Here is a 12847-nt window from a genome sequence, read left to right on the forward strand (position 1 = left end):
TATATACACTGATTAGTCAGGAAGGCGAAGGTTGTGTCGCTTAGCTAGGTCATGCCATTTGGCTAATCATTATTATTATATGTTCGTATAGTTATATCGTTTGAAAGTATCAGATTATTGGCTGAAGTGTCTTCTTTGACTTGTGGCGTATTATTTTGTAAGCATTTATCAACATGACAAGCATTACCACAGTAATAAGTGCATTTTATATGTGCTCATGATTTAAAATGTATCATAATGCATGCCGTGTTGAACCATCTTATGAGCTGTGTGGAACGTTTAAATTCTTTTCTCAATCCTCATTTAGGTGATTTATTCTTTGGATCATGTAGGTGTATTTCCAGAGCTGGTGAGATGCAAGAAAACAAGATAAAGTGCATCATGCATTATTTTGAGCGTGTTTGCAATGGGATGCCAAGTGGTGTAGTGTCATTTGAAAGAAAAGTTCTTCCATTCAAAGATAATAGCTTCCCCATTGTATATCCTAAAGCTTCTTTTTGGAGTGAATCCAGGATTCCTCTCTGCCCATTTAAGGTAGTGATAACGGTTTTATTTGCATCTTGTGTTTTATTATATCTGTGCGTTGAATTGCTCCAAGGTTAAAACAATACTAATAGGGTTCTATAATTGGGCGAAATATTTTTGATGTGTTTCTGGTCCTGTAGGTCATGGAAACAGGTACAATTGAAGAACATGAAGAGGAGGCTTTGGAGGTAGACTTTGCTAATGCATACCTTGGAGGCGGTGCACTTAGTATTGGGTGTGTTCAGGTACTAATGTTACCACCCTCTAATGAAATTCAACATGACTCTTATTGTATCCCTTCATCATGAATGCTTGTAAAGCCTGTTATAATCAAATCCGTAAGGATTTACCTAGGCTGGGGCAATTCTTAGAAGGTTGGTGATTTTTGACAGACTTTTCTGGCAGTTTGACTGCGTTTCTGGAAGAGTGAAATCACAAATTGCAGATTTTTATTTGCTTTTATTCTTCAGAAAATTATTTGTTAGATTGTACAATCTGGATAGATGATTATAATAAAGTTATTTTTGACTCCTATTTTAGCTAATATTTGAGGTTACTCATACTTTCCACCTAATGTCTGCTATTCCAATGCATATTATTGTTGTATGTTCTTTCAAATTGTGTAATAAGGGAAATGGAAGATAAGTATATGAAAATGATTCATGGTGATGTGAACATCCAAACTTTAGATGGTCATGAACAATCAAGATGGTTTAATCATTTGGATAGAAAGCATAAAATTATGCTTGTAGTGTCCACAGAAAACTACAATTTTGTTGTATCAATTGTCATGTTTAAGGTGGACTCTGGAGTATGGGCCCATTGTTGTAAGGGAATTTTCACTATGACAGGTTGCAAAGGTGAGTCTTCACATTTCTACATATCCATAAAAGATTGGTTGGCCGCCCTAAATATTTTCTTCAAAGGGCAAGTCTAGAAGGTAGTTGGTTATCTTTTATTTCTGATTCCTTGGGCATTTGTTTTCTTCTTCCCTCCAATCTATACGATATTTTATGAATTCGTCTAGGTTGTTTATAGTCTCCATGATTTGAAAATCATTTTCTAAATCCTGCCAATCCTCAAAGTCATTGCCAATTGGGAATAGAAGGCATATAGATGTTCTTCATTGCACCTTACTCTAGTAACTCTTCACATGGTTGGAGGGTTGATGCAGCAACTCCCAAGGCATGGAATTGCTTATTAATAGTTTTCAGTTGGGTTTCGAAGGATAGGGCATCGACTCCTTCTCTAGTAGCTATGGAATTTGCTAGCACACTATAGGTTCATAGATCCTTTTAGCAATATACTAATTCATTTAGAGGATCTTGGGGGTCTTGTATGTGGTCCTTCTTCATTTGCTCATGGTGCATGGTCACATAAATTCACATGTAGGGTTGTAGTGTAAGATAAGTCCATTTGAATGCTACCTCCAAGATTGGTGGCTTGCTTAAGTGATAGAAGCATTTTTGATGCCTCCAAAATATCTATGGCAACTACATCCTTTAAGAGCGAGAAGTCCAGGTAGGATACTGGCTTAACTTGAAGGTCCTTGATTGGGCCGCCACACACTTTGATTTCTCTTGAATCCATAGCACAAACATTACTATACGGCTTGGTTGTCTTTAAACATAGTTGATTTAGCACTTTGATAGGCATGATGTTAGTACATGCTCATGAATTTAACATGCAACTATGGAGGAGCAAGTCATTTACCATTAAGGTGATTAAGAAGGGGTGTTGAATATAGTTTCTCTTACCTTCTTCAATTATGACTTGTAAGATTATTGGACAATCTTTGTTGGTCAATCCTTTCAATGCTAAGCAATTCTTTTAGCATTGTGTTTATCATGGGAAACATTGTCAATTCAGTTAAAGGAACAAAAACCTTGGCATTGCTGACACAATTGGTTATACTGAATTGTTGTTAAAATTGGCAACTAGGGCCCAACTCCATGTGGGTCATCTTATTTATGGTAGCTGATATTTTTCTGGATCCCTCTCATCGAGAGGTGTAGGATTGATCTAAAGATCATCCGATTCCGATAAGTATTTATGATGATATGAATTTATTTTGTTTATGGACAAATTGTCAAGTCGACCAACAACTTATGTAGTCTCAGAAGCCCAATAGTGATGTCTATTCAACCTCTACGTTTTAGTATAAATGGAAGAGGACTTGAAGTCAGTTGTTACACACATATACTCTTCATGTGATCTCCTCCTCTCCACGTCTTTGGGTTTTGGTGGAGGAGAGACACTAAGAGTATATGCGGGCCTAAGATGATGCCCTAGCCGCAGTATGATGCCGTAGCTGCAGTAAATTCTAAGCAGCAAAGGGAGGCACTTATACGCAGTTTAAAGAAGCCCTCATCCGTTGACTAAAGGAGGCCCTAATTGCAGTTGAGAGAGGCCTAATCCACAGCAAGGAGGAGGGCCTTATACGCAGTCAAGGGAGACATCTAACCACATCCCTAGAGAGGAGATCTAGGCGCTGTCATAATGAAGCTGTAGTGTAAGAACCGAAAAAAAATATAGCTGTAGCTGAAATACAGGAACCGTAAACGATTTAGAATACCTACCTGAACTGCTGCCTGCTCTGCTGATGATGCTGCGGCTACTTAATCCAATTACCGGAAGACCAATTTCCACCCAGCCAGACTGAGCAGAGCCTGGCTGCTCAACCCAGTAAGCTTCCCAACAGAAGCTCACTGTCCCCCGTGCTCAGAACCTCAGACTGATTAAAGCTCTTCCAATGGCAGACCTCTCTCACTGCTGAATTCCTCCTCTGGTTTCTAACTCTGTTCTTCTCCCTCCCTCTCGGTTCAGACCTCCAGTTTTAACCACGGGCTTGGCGGTGGCCGCCCTCCCGCATGCAACCACCGCCTGCCTCCCTGTTGCCACGCTCCTGTCCACGTCTCTCAGACCAGAAGCTAATCCCTCAGTTCATTATGACTCATTCACTTTATTTACATGGTTTTGCCTTTAAATCCTATTACGTTTAATTTAATTGATTTTGGTATTCGAATTCTAAATTATAAAGTTTGATTTGTATTTTTAATATAAGGTTTGATTTACATATATATTTTAAATATGAAGTTTATTAATATTATTTTAAATATAAAGTTTATAACTTTATATTAATTAATTATTTTTATTATTTCTTAACTTTTATAAATGGGTCGTTACACGTAGCTGTAGATTATGAAGCCATAGCCGCAACAAGAGGTGCCCTAGCTGCAGTAGAAGGAGCCATATAACATCGTGAAGGAGTCTAGAAAAATCAGCGTAGGAATTCTGTGATAAAGCCACTTCGCTGTAGGTTACAACGTGGTCTATTTCAGGGCTGTTTGGGCATGATAGGGCTGTTCTCGAGCTCGATTTGCAAGGGAGCTGAGCCACAATTTAAAGAGGTCAGAAAGGATAGTGTATAAATTCGGATTGCTGTTGGAGATAGCATGACAAAAGAAGGATTGTTTAGTTTGGGACTGCTTGGAGGATTCTAGAACTATAGCCTAGCTGCTTTGCTAGGCTGCAAGCCATAGCAAGCAGCTAAGGCTGATATACATATGGCAGTATAATGAAGCAACAGAAGTATAGTGTTGCAGCATGATGAAGCAACAGAAGTATAACAACAACATGATGTAGCAACAAAGCATTGCAGCAAGATGATGTATTATATCCTGTGTGAATTATTGGTTGAAAACACTGTGACAAGTGCAACTGATAATCAAGTACAACATAGCAGGCAGATCAACAATGTGTACAACATTAGATGCAGATCCATGATGTTGAGAACAACTCAGTGATATTTGGGTGCAGCACTGAGACGATGAAGTACAACATAATAATAAAGTGTAGCATGATGATGAGTTGCAGCATGGTGATGGGAGCAGCTCAGTGACTAGGTGCAACACCGTGACGAAATGCAACACTATGATAGGTGAAGCAGTCACCTTGGAGAATCAGTTGAAGTAGCATGTCTTCAACTGATCTCATATAGATATAGAAAGTCAAAATGTTGACTTTTGTTGTAAATGTACTATCTCTCTCTCTCTTTCTCTGCTGAACTATTGAAGAACTTAAAAGAAGAATTGATCAAGGGTTCCCCACATTGGGGTTTGTCCCTGGCTAGCGCCACATCTTGTGTCCTCTTGTCTTGGCTTGTCTTCTGCGATTTATGTTTATGTTCTATCTGCAGTTTACTTTAACGTTGATGTGATTGCTAATTTGGAAAAGATATTGAGCTAAATTGAAATAAATTGCTCTAATCATAGAGCATACCTACATTAAGAATTGTATACCAAGGGGGGCACTCATTGAAGGTTCCATTTGATACACCTTAGCAATTGACTCAAGGGGTTGATTGTTACTCTTTGGGAATTGTTACCCATCCAATTAGTTAACCTAGGAGAAATTTTTTCTCCCATTTTGATCAGCTTGCCAGCCAACAATGTGTTGAAAATGTAACTAGGTTCGGTGTTCATAATTATATTTGTACTTGTATAAAATATGTATTTCATGTAAAATCGAAAAGAAGAAAGAAATTTATTATTATTATTATTTTCTAGTCAAAGCATGTTCTTCATGCTTCTAGGGTTTATTGAGTTAAAAATAAAATTTGTCATGTGTCAAAGTCCCATTTGGATTATTTGTAACAATTTTTTTTTTTTTTGGGTTGAGTCAAAAAGAGTCATTTTATTGCCACAAGACCAAGTCAGCCCTGCCTAGATAAGTCGACCTAGAAGAGGTCCCTATTCGACCTCTTGGGTAGCTATAAATAGAAGAGACTTCGACCTCATTTGAACACTCACAACATTGATTTTTGTGCCAAGAAGAAGAAGAAAAAGAGTGAAGGACAAGGAGAGAGAAGAGGAATCGAAGGAGAGAGAAAAACTCGACTTTTGCTTGTTTCTGTTCACATGTGCGAAGGTGTTGGGGCAACTCTGTGAATTGCAGGGCCAAAAATCTTGTTTCTGTTTACATGTGCCAAGGTGCTAGGGCAATTTTGCAAAGTTACAGGTCTGAAATTTTGTGCTTGATTAGATTTGATGAGGTTTGACCAGCTTTGATTCTTGTTGATTTGGATTTGGTTGGAGGAGATCTGAAGGAGGGTTGACTTGGTTCTTTGTGGAGGTCTTGGTCTTGGGTCTTGGATATCTCACTTTGATCTAATTCTATAAGAAGAGAAGTTGTTTGGGTTTTCCCCCTTGTGGGGTTTTGCCCTAGCTTGGAGCCTACTTCTTGTGTTCTTTATCTTTTGTGATCTTCATGCACTTTAAATTTTGGTAATTGCTCGATGAAAAAGACATAATAAAGTAATAAAAGCCAACATACATTTAGAAGTAACTATCAAGTAAGAGGAATCAACCCTAATCTACTAGCATATTGATTTCTCAACATGGTTTTAGAGCTAAGGTGAAGGAAGGATAACTTGAGGATCACATTTTGTTGGCATTCTTGTTTGAAGACATTCTTGAAGCAACTATCTTCTCTCTCCCTCTCCAATGGCAAGATACATGAAGGAAGGTCTCAAGACTCTTAGGAGTCTCCTTGAATCTATCAAAGGTTGAATCATCAAGTTCATCTCCAAACTATCTAAATAGGTCATGGATGGAAGCCTTTATTTCGCTCTTATGATAATACATGGGCAATTGACAGTGGAGCTTCAACGCACATGGTAAGGGAACATGTTCAACTCAAAAATCTACCAAAAGTAAACTCTTCTCACTCAGTGGAACTTGGAGACAAGAATAGCTACTCGGTCAAAGTGATTGGATCTACCTGCTTAGAGTTCGAATCTAGTGGGAACATTCACAGGAAGGAGTCCAAATGTTGATCATCTCTGAATTTTTGGATGTCCCGTATACATTCATATTCCCAAGGATAAAAGGAAGAAGTTGGACCCAATAGGTATAAAAGGCATCTTTGTTGGATATAACATCTCATCAAAAGCATATAGAGTCTACATCAAGGAAGAACGTCGTATTAAAGTATGCAAAGATGTCATTTTGATGACACATAAGAAGTCTACGGATATAACCATTGATTCCGACGAAGAAGAAGAACCTGTCTTTATAAATGAAGAAGTTTCAAGGCAAGACAATACTCCAGAACCTATAACTAATCATGAAGAAATTAAAGGACCAAGTGAACCTGTGCAGCGAGTCATGATTCCAAAAACTCGAAAGAGGCCAACTTGATTAAGGTAAACTCTACAAGAAGTTGAGGGACATGTAGAAGCAAAAGGAACATTCAAAGAAAGTAAGAAGCCCAAGAGATATTCAGGTTATGTAGCTTACATGACTCAACTTATTGAAGCATAACCTACCACTTACGAAAAGGCAACAGAACATCAAGAATGGAAGAATGCAATGCAAGAAGAATACCGGTCTATAATGAAGAATGATGCTTGGGAAATTATTCCTAGACCCAAAAAAAATCAGTTGTGACTTCCAAATGGGTGTACAAGATCAAGTATGTCGTTGATGGAAGCATTGACAAGTATAAAGCAAGGTTTGTGGCAAGAGGATTCTCTCAATAGGAAGGAATCGATTATGAATAGTGTTTTGCTCCAACAACCAGATCTACAACCATTAGATCACTCATTTCTATTGCAGCTACTATGGATGGAACATTCATCAAATGGATGTAAAAACAACCTTTCTGAATGGGACGATTGATGAAGAAGTCTACATTGAGCAACCCCAGGGATTTGAAGTTCATGATAAGGTGTTTGTTGGTTGATGAAGGCTCTATATGGCTTGAAGCAAGCCACTAGAGCATGGTATGCCAGGATGGATGGATATCTACTAAGACTTGTTTTCGTCAAAATTTATGCAAATCATAATGTCTAAATCAAGGTGGTAAGGAATGAACCCGTGATCATAGTACTCTATGTGGATGACCTACTAATTATAGGTGTGAAGCGTTGTATTCAAGAATGCAAGAAGCAACTTGTAGTTGAGTTTGAAACTTTGATATGAAGGACCTCAGACTAATGCACTATTACTTTGGACTAGAAGTATGTCAGAAACCTGGTGAGATCTATCTTGGTCAAGGGAAATATTTGATCAAGGTCTTGCAGAAGTTTGGTGTGATGGATAGTAAACTGATGACCACTCCAATGATTACTAATTGAAGAAGTTAAGGAGTTTATATTCAAGCCTTGTTGATCCCACATCCTACCGACAATTGATTGGCTCCTTGATGTACCTTGTGAGCACCCGACCAAACATATGTTTTGCAGTAAACATTCTTAGTCAATTTTAGATGGAGCCAAGGCATGATCATTATATAACAACTAAATATATTTTACGACATCTTCGTGGGACCATACATCACTGTCTGAGATATATTGGTAATGAGATACAATTGTTGGGCTACACAGATGCAGAATGGGAAGGCAGCGATGCAGATTAAAAGAACACTACTAGTGGATGTTTTAGTTTGGGATCCTCTATGATTTCATGGATGAGCAGGAAACAAGATTCAATTGCATTGAGTAGTGTTGAAGCCAAATATATAGTAGCTAATGAAGTTGGTAGAGAAGCTGTTTGGCTTTGAAAGTTACTTGCAGATTTATTTGAAGGAATTTTGGATCTTACTATCATGTTGTGACAACCAGAGCTGCATAAGGCTGAAAAAGGACCTAGTTTTTCATGCTAGGACTAAGCATGTCAATAATAAGTACCACAATATTCGAAGCTTGGTATAGGATGGGGTCACGAAGCTACAATACATCTCCACAGACGAACAGGTAGCTGACATAGAATCTTTGTGGGACTATACATCACTGTCTAAGATATATTGGTGATGAGATACAATTGTTGGGCTACACAAATGCAGACTATGAAGGTAGTGATGCAGATGGAAAGAACACTGCTAGTGGATGTTTTAGTTTGGGATCCTCTATGATTTCATGGATGAGCAGGAAACAAGATTCAATTGCATTGAGTAGTGTTGAAGCTGCATATATAACAACTAATGAAGTTGGTAGAGAAGCTGTTTGGCTTTGAAAGTTACTTGCAAATTTGTTTGAAGGATTTTAGAATCTTACTATCATGTTGTGATAGCCAGAGCTACATAAGGCTGACAAAGGACCTAGTTTTTCATTCTAGGACTAAGCATGTCAATAATAAGTACCACAATATTTGAAGCTTGGTATAGGATGGGGTCGCGAAGCTACAATACGTCTCCACAAACGAATAGGTAGCTGACATAAGTATCTTCCGAACAAGAAGCTTGAGTATTTGAGAGACAAGCTTGGGCTTGTGGATATTTCCTCCTTGGTTGAAAGGGAGTGAGGAGGAACATCGTATTCTCCATGTTTCATGCACTATGGCCAGGACTAACAACCATAAGCCTAGTGAAGGCACTAGTAGGGAGAATGGAGGGTTGGATAAGCATCTAGGACCGATATTCCTTGAGGATTGGGAATCCAAGATAAGAGTAGTCTTGAGGACTGTTACTCTTTGAGGATTGGGAATCTAAGATAAGAGTACTCTCGAGGATCGATATTCTTTGAGGATGGGGGAGATATCTAGGATAAGAATAGTGATGTAAGGACATACCTGGTGAATGTCCGGATGGGGTATGTGCCTTGAGAGGCGGTGGTGGTGTCCAAATGTATGTCTTCCAAGTGCTCTAATCTAGTGGAGAGTTAGAGCTTGTCAACCAAGGCCTTGCTATTTTGTAATTAACAATGCTAGTTATGATGATGATGCTTATAAATCCAAACTCTTCTTATGAGAATATTTCAATTTGAGAGAATCCCCTTGTATCTTGTTGTATAATTATGAATGCGTCCCTAGTTAAGAGGTAGCATTGAAAATGTAACTAGGTTCAGTCTTCATAATTATCTTTGTACTTGTATCAATATGTATTTCATGTAAAAGCAAGAAGAAGAAAAATAAATTTATTATTATTACTATTTTCTAGTCAAAGCATGTTCTTCATGCTTCTAGGGTTTATTGAGTCAAAAAGAAGATTTGTCATGTGTCAAAGTCCCATTTGGACTATTTGTTACAAAAAGAAAACAATTATTTTGAGTCAAAAAGAGTCATCTGTCACGACAAGACCAAGTCCCTTCCTGGACAAGTTGGCCTAGAAGAGGCACTTATTCGACCTCCTGGACAACTATAAATAGAAGAGACTTCAACCTCATTTGAACACTCGCTCACAACATCGATTTATGTGCCAAGAAGAAGAAAAAGAGTGAAAGAAAAGGAGAGAGAAGAAGAAATCGAAGGAGAGAGAAAAACTCAACTTTGCTTATTTTTGTTCACACGTGCGAAGGTGTTGGGGCAACTTCGTGATTTATAGAGCCAAAATTCTTGTTTCTGTTCACATGTGCGAAGGTGTTGGGGCAACTTTGCGAAGTTGCAGGTTTGAAATTTTGTGGTTTATCATATTTGACGAGGCTTGACCAGCTTTGATTCTTGTTGTCTTGGATTTGGTTGGAGGAGATCTAAAGGAGGGGCAACTTGGTTATTTGTGGAGCTATTGGTCTTGGGTCTTGGATATCTCACTTTGTTCTAATTCTATTAGAAGAGAAGTTTGGATTTTCCCCATTGTGTGGTTTTTCCCTAGCTTGGAGCCTACATCTTGTGTTCTTTTTCTTTTGTGATCTTCATGCACTTTATATTTTGGTAATTCCTTGATGAAGAAGACATAATTAAAGCAATAAAAGGAAACATACATTCACAAGTAATTATCAAATAAAAGGAATCAACCCTAATTTACTAACATATTGATTTCTCAAAGCAACCCTATGATAGCTAGCCTCGAAGGCTCGCCATATGCTCTGGTTAGTGCTTTATGAGATCTAACTATTTCTGTAATCAAGTGCTTTCATTTAATGCTTAAAGGCATTCTTGTATGGATCACAGGCTGAATTGGATGGTAGACTTCTTTTGGTTGTGTTGTCGCAAAATCTAGTAGGTCTTGGGGAGGGGTACCCTACAAGGCTATCACTAGACCAAGTGACAACAATGGGTTAATGGTCGACTATCACCATATCCAAACCCCCTGCTCTTTATGTACTTTCACTAATGGGTGGATTCCTAGTATAGGGTCACCTATAAGTGATATTCTAGGTATAAATGTATTAGGATGACCAAGAGGTTTCTAAGGTAAAAGCTCAACTTAAGTACAAGGCTCCAATCAACAAATGAAGACAATTCACTTAGAGAGGCTGAATTTATACAACACAAGACCTAGGGCTTGATTAGTAGGTTGAGAGTTGGGATGGCCAAAGGTCAAGGTATAGAGAAAGGGTTTCCCATAATGTATTTTAGCAAGGATATGGTACATGAAACCCTCAATGAGCCCCCAAGTTGAAGCCTAAACCAAACTAGGGTTTTACCCCAGGGTAAGAAAATTTGTGGATGAAATTGGAATGAATGCCTGCCAAAGTGAGTGATTTTGTGGCAACCACACTACCTTTGATATTTCTAAGAGCCAAAATTTGCCATCCTAGCCAATTCGCACTAGGCCCTAGGTGGCCACTTGGCCTTTAAGAGGGTCAAAATAGGTAAAGAGAAAGAAAGAGAACAGTTTATGGATAGATTTTGATCAAAACCCTAACTATTACCTTTGTGAGGGATTGAAACTCACATGGGACAACTAATGTAAGATCACTAAGGGGATTGCCCTTCGCATATCATACTATGAGTAATGCATGCAATAATATGACCTAACTTTCATAAAATCGGTATTCGTTAAACAAAATTTAACCTAGATCACCAATTTATTCCATACCATAGACATGAAATCATAAATTTATAATAAAAGAGCACTTACAAGATAATATGTAATGAACAATCCAATCATCAATCCAATTTAACTTCTCTAAAGACAAAACAATAACTCGAAGACAAATTTCGCTCCATATATCACATCTCTCCAATAAGAAAAGAGGCCAAAATATCAAGAAGAGAGCTCAAGTTCACAAGTGATGTTGATGAAAAGTGATATGTCCTATCCTCTTTTTATATGAGGAGGAATAGTTCCTAATTAGCCTAAAATCTGTTAGGAAAACAAATAAAATCATAATGATGCATTGGGTTACAAGCCAACCCACTAGCTTAGACATAAATCAAATGATTAACCCACATGTGTGAGCTATACGACCTAAAAAGGGTGACATCATGCATGCATAGAGCTCCATGTGGCATGAGGCTCCAAGGTGCCTTGAGTGATGTACAAGTCTCCTAAAATCATGATGTGAGGGTTGGCCCTCAAATGTTTGTCAAAATCCCTTTGTGGACCCAAAAATCCAGCAATTTGGGGTACCAAAGGTGGTTTGCTGGGTCTCTGGCTGCTCAAAATGCCCATCTCTGCTCCAAAGTTAAGGGCGTTCCGGGTGCTACTACTCTTCCCATGTCTCAGAAGGTGAGACCATCCTTTTATGGGCTTTGGATCTGCTGCTAACTCTTAGAGAGTGCTAAGGGTGATCTGGGGGCATGTTGGTCTAGGTGCATCATCCTAAAGAATCATGAAATATAGTGCAAAGTGGTAGAACGTCCTAGGTGCAAAAGGTGTCTAGGGGTAGGTGTGATGTGCTGTTACTGCTCGGAGACCCAAGGCTCTCAACGCTTCACCTGTGGGCATCAATATACTTCTTTGGGGCCTCAGTACCTATGGGTAAGGTGCCCAAAGCTTGGGCTGCTGAACCACCTAACAGTTACAACATAAATTCTAGTGAAAGCAACGAATCGTCAGGTACAATAATCATTTTTGCATCTAAGTGAACCAAGCTTAAATGTAAAGGGTTATTTAATACTTGAAATAATGCTTCCCTTCCAAAATGGAAGCCTAGAACTCACAACGATGTTTCCTCCCTAGGTAGGAGTGGCGAAAGGACAAGTCTATTAGTTGTTTCCTGCCCCCAAGGAGAAGTAATATTTTTTAGTCCACCTTTCAATCAACAGGGGTTAGTTAATAATGATGGTACATTGGGGAGAAGACTTCATGGCCATGTGCCATGGTCAAAGGGACCAACATGATGGCGATCCACATATTGAGTGTATAGATGTGAGGAGGGAGCAATCATGGATGCATGAGTTACCAACTTGGCCTTTGTTTCTCCACCCCACTTGCGCACCTTTTACTTTTGCCTGATTTTTCTTTGTATTACTACTTGTAGCTCAAAGGGTTAGAGCTTGCTTTGTGTGATGTATATCAGTTATGTTACACCTTAATGATGAGACAACTCATTTCCCATCGAGGTTGGGACATGCAAGGGTTCCTTTTATGATGTATAGGAACAACATTTGCTTAGGAACTTGGTGATGACCATAATGAATGAGGTACAACTCATGTT

The 12847-nt window shown here is 38.6% G+C and overlaps 1 protein-coding gene across 1 annotated transcript in view; it reads left to right on the top strand.

Moving 5' to 3' along the window:
* LOC149138963 (poly(ADP-ribose) glycohydrolase 1-like) overlaps positions 1-12847 on the top strand; it is a 437544-nt gene that overhangs the window by 105513 nt on the left and 319184 nt on the right. Inside the window, exons 4-5 of the mRNA XM_089446458.1 lie at positions 333-534; positions 666-770. Of these exons, the coding sequence (XP_089302584.1) occupies positions 333-534; positions 666-770 (307 nt within the window). The remainder of the gene's footprint in view (positions 1-332; positions 535-665; positions 771-12847) is intronic.

Source organism: Pinus tabuliformis, chromosome X (assembly GCF_031772625.1).
Source record: "Pinus tabuliformis cultivar Carrire ecotype Pingquan chromosome X, CPIR1, whole genome shotgun sequence".
Taxonomy (NCBI): Eukaryota; Viridiplantae; Streptophyta; class Pinopsida; order Pinales; family Pinaceae; genus Pinus; species Pinus tabuliformis.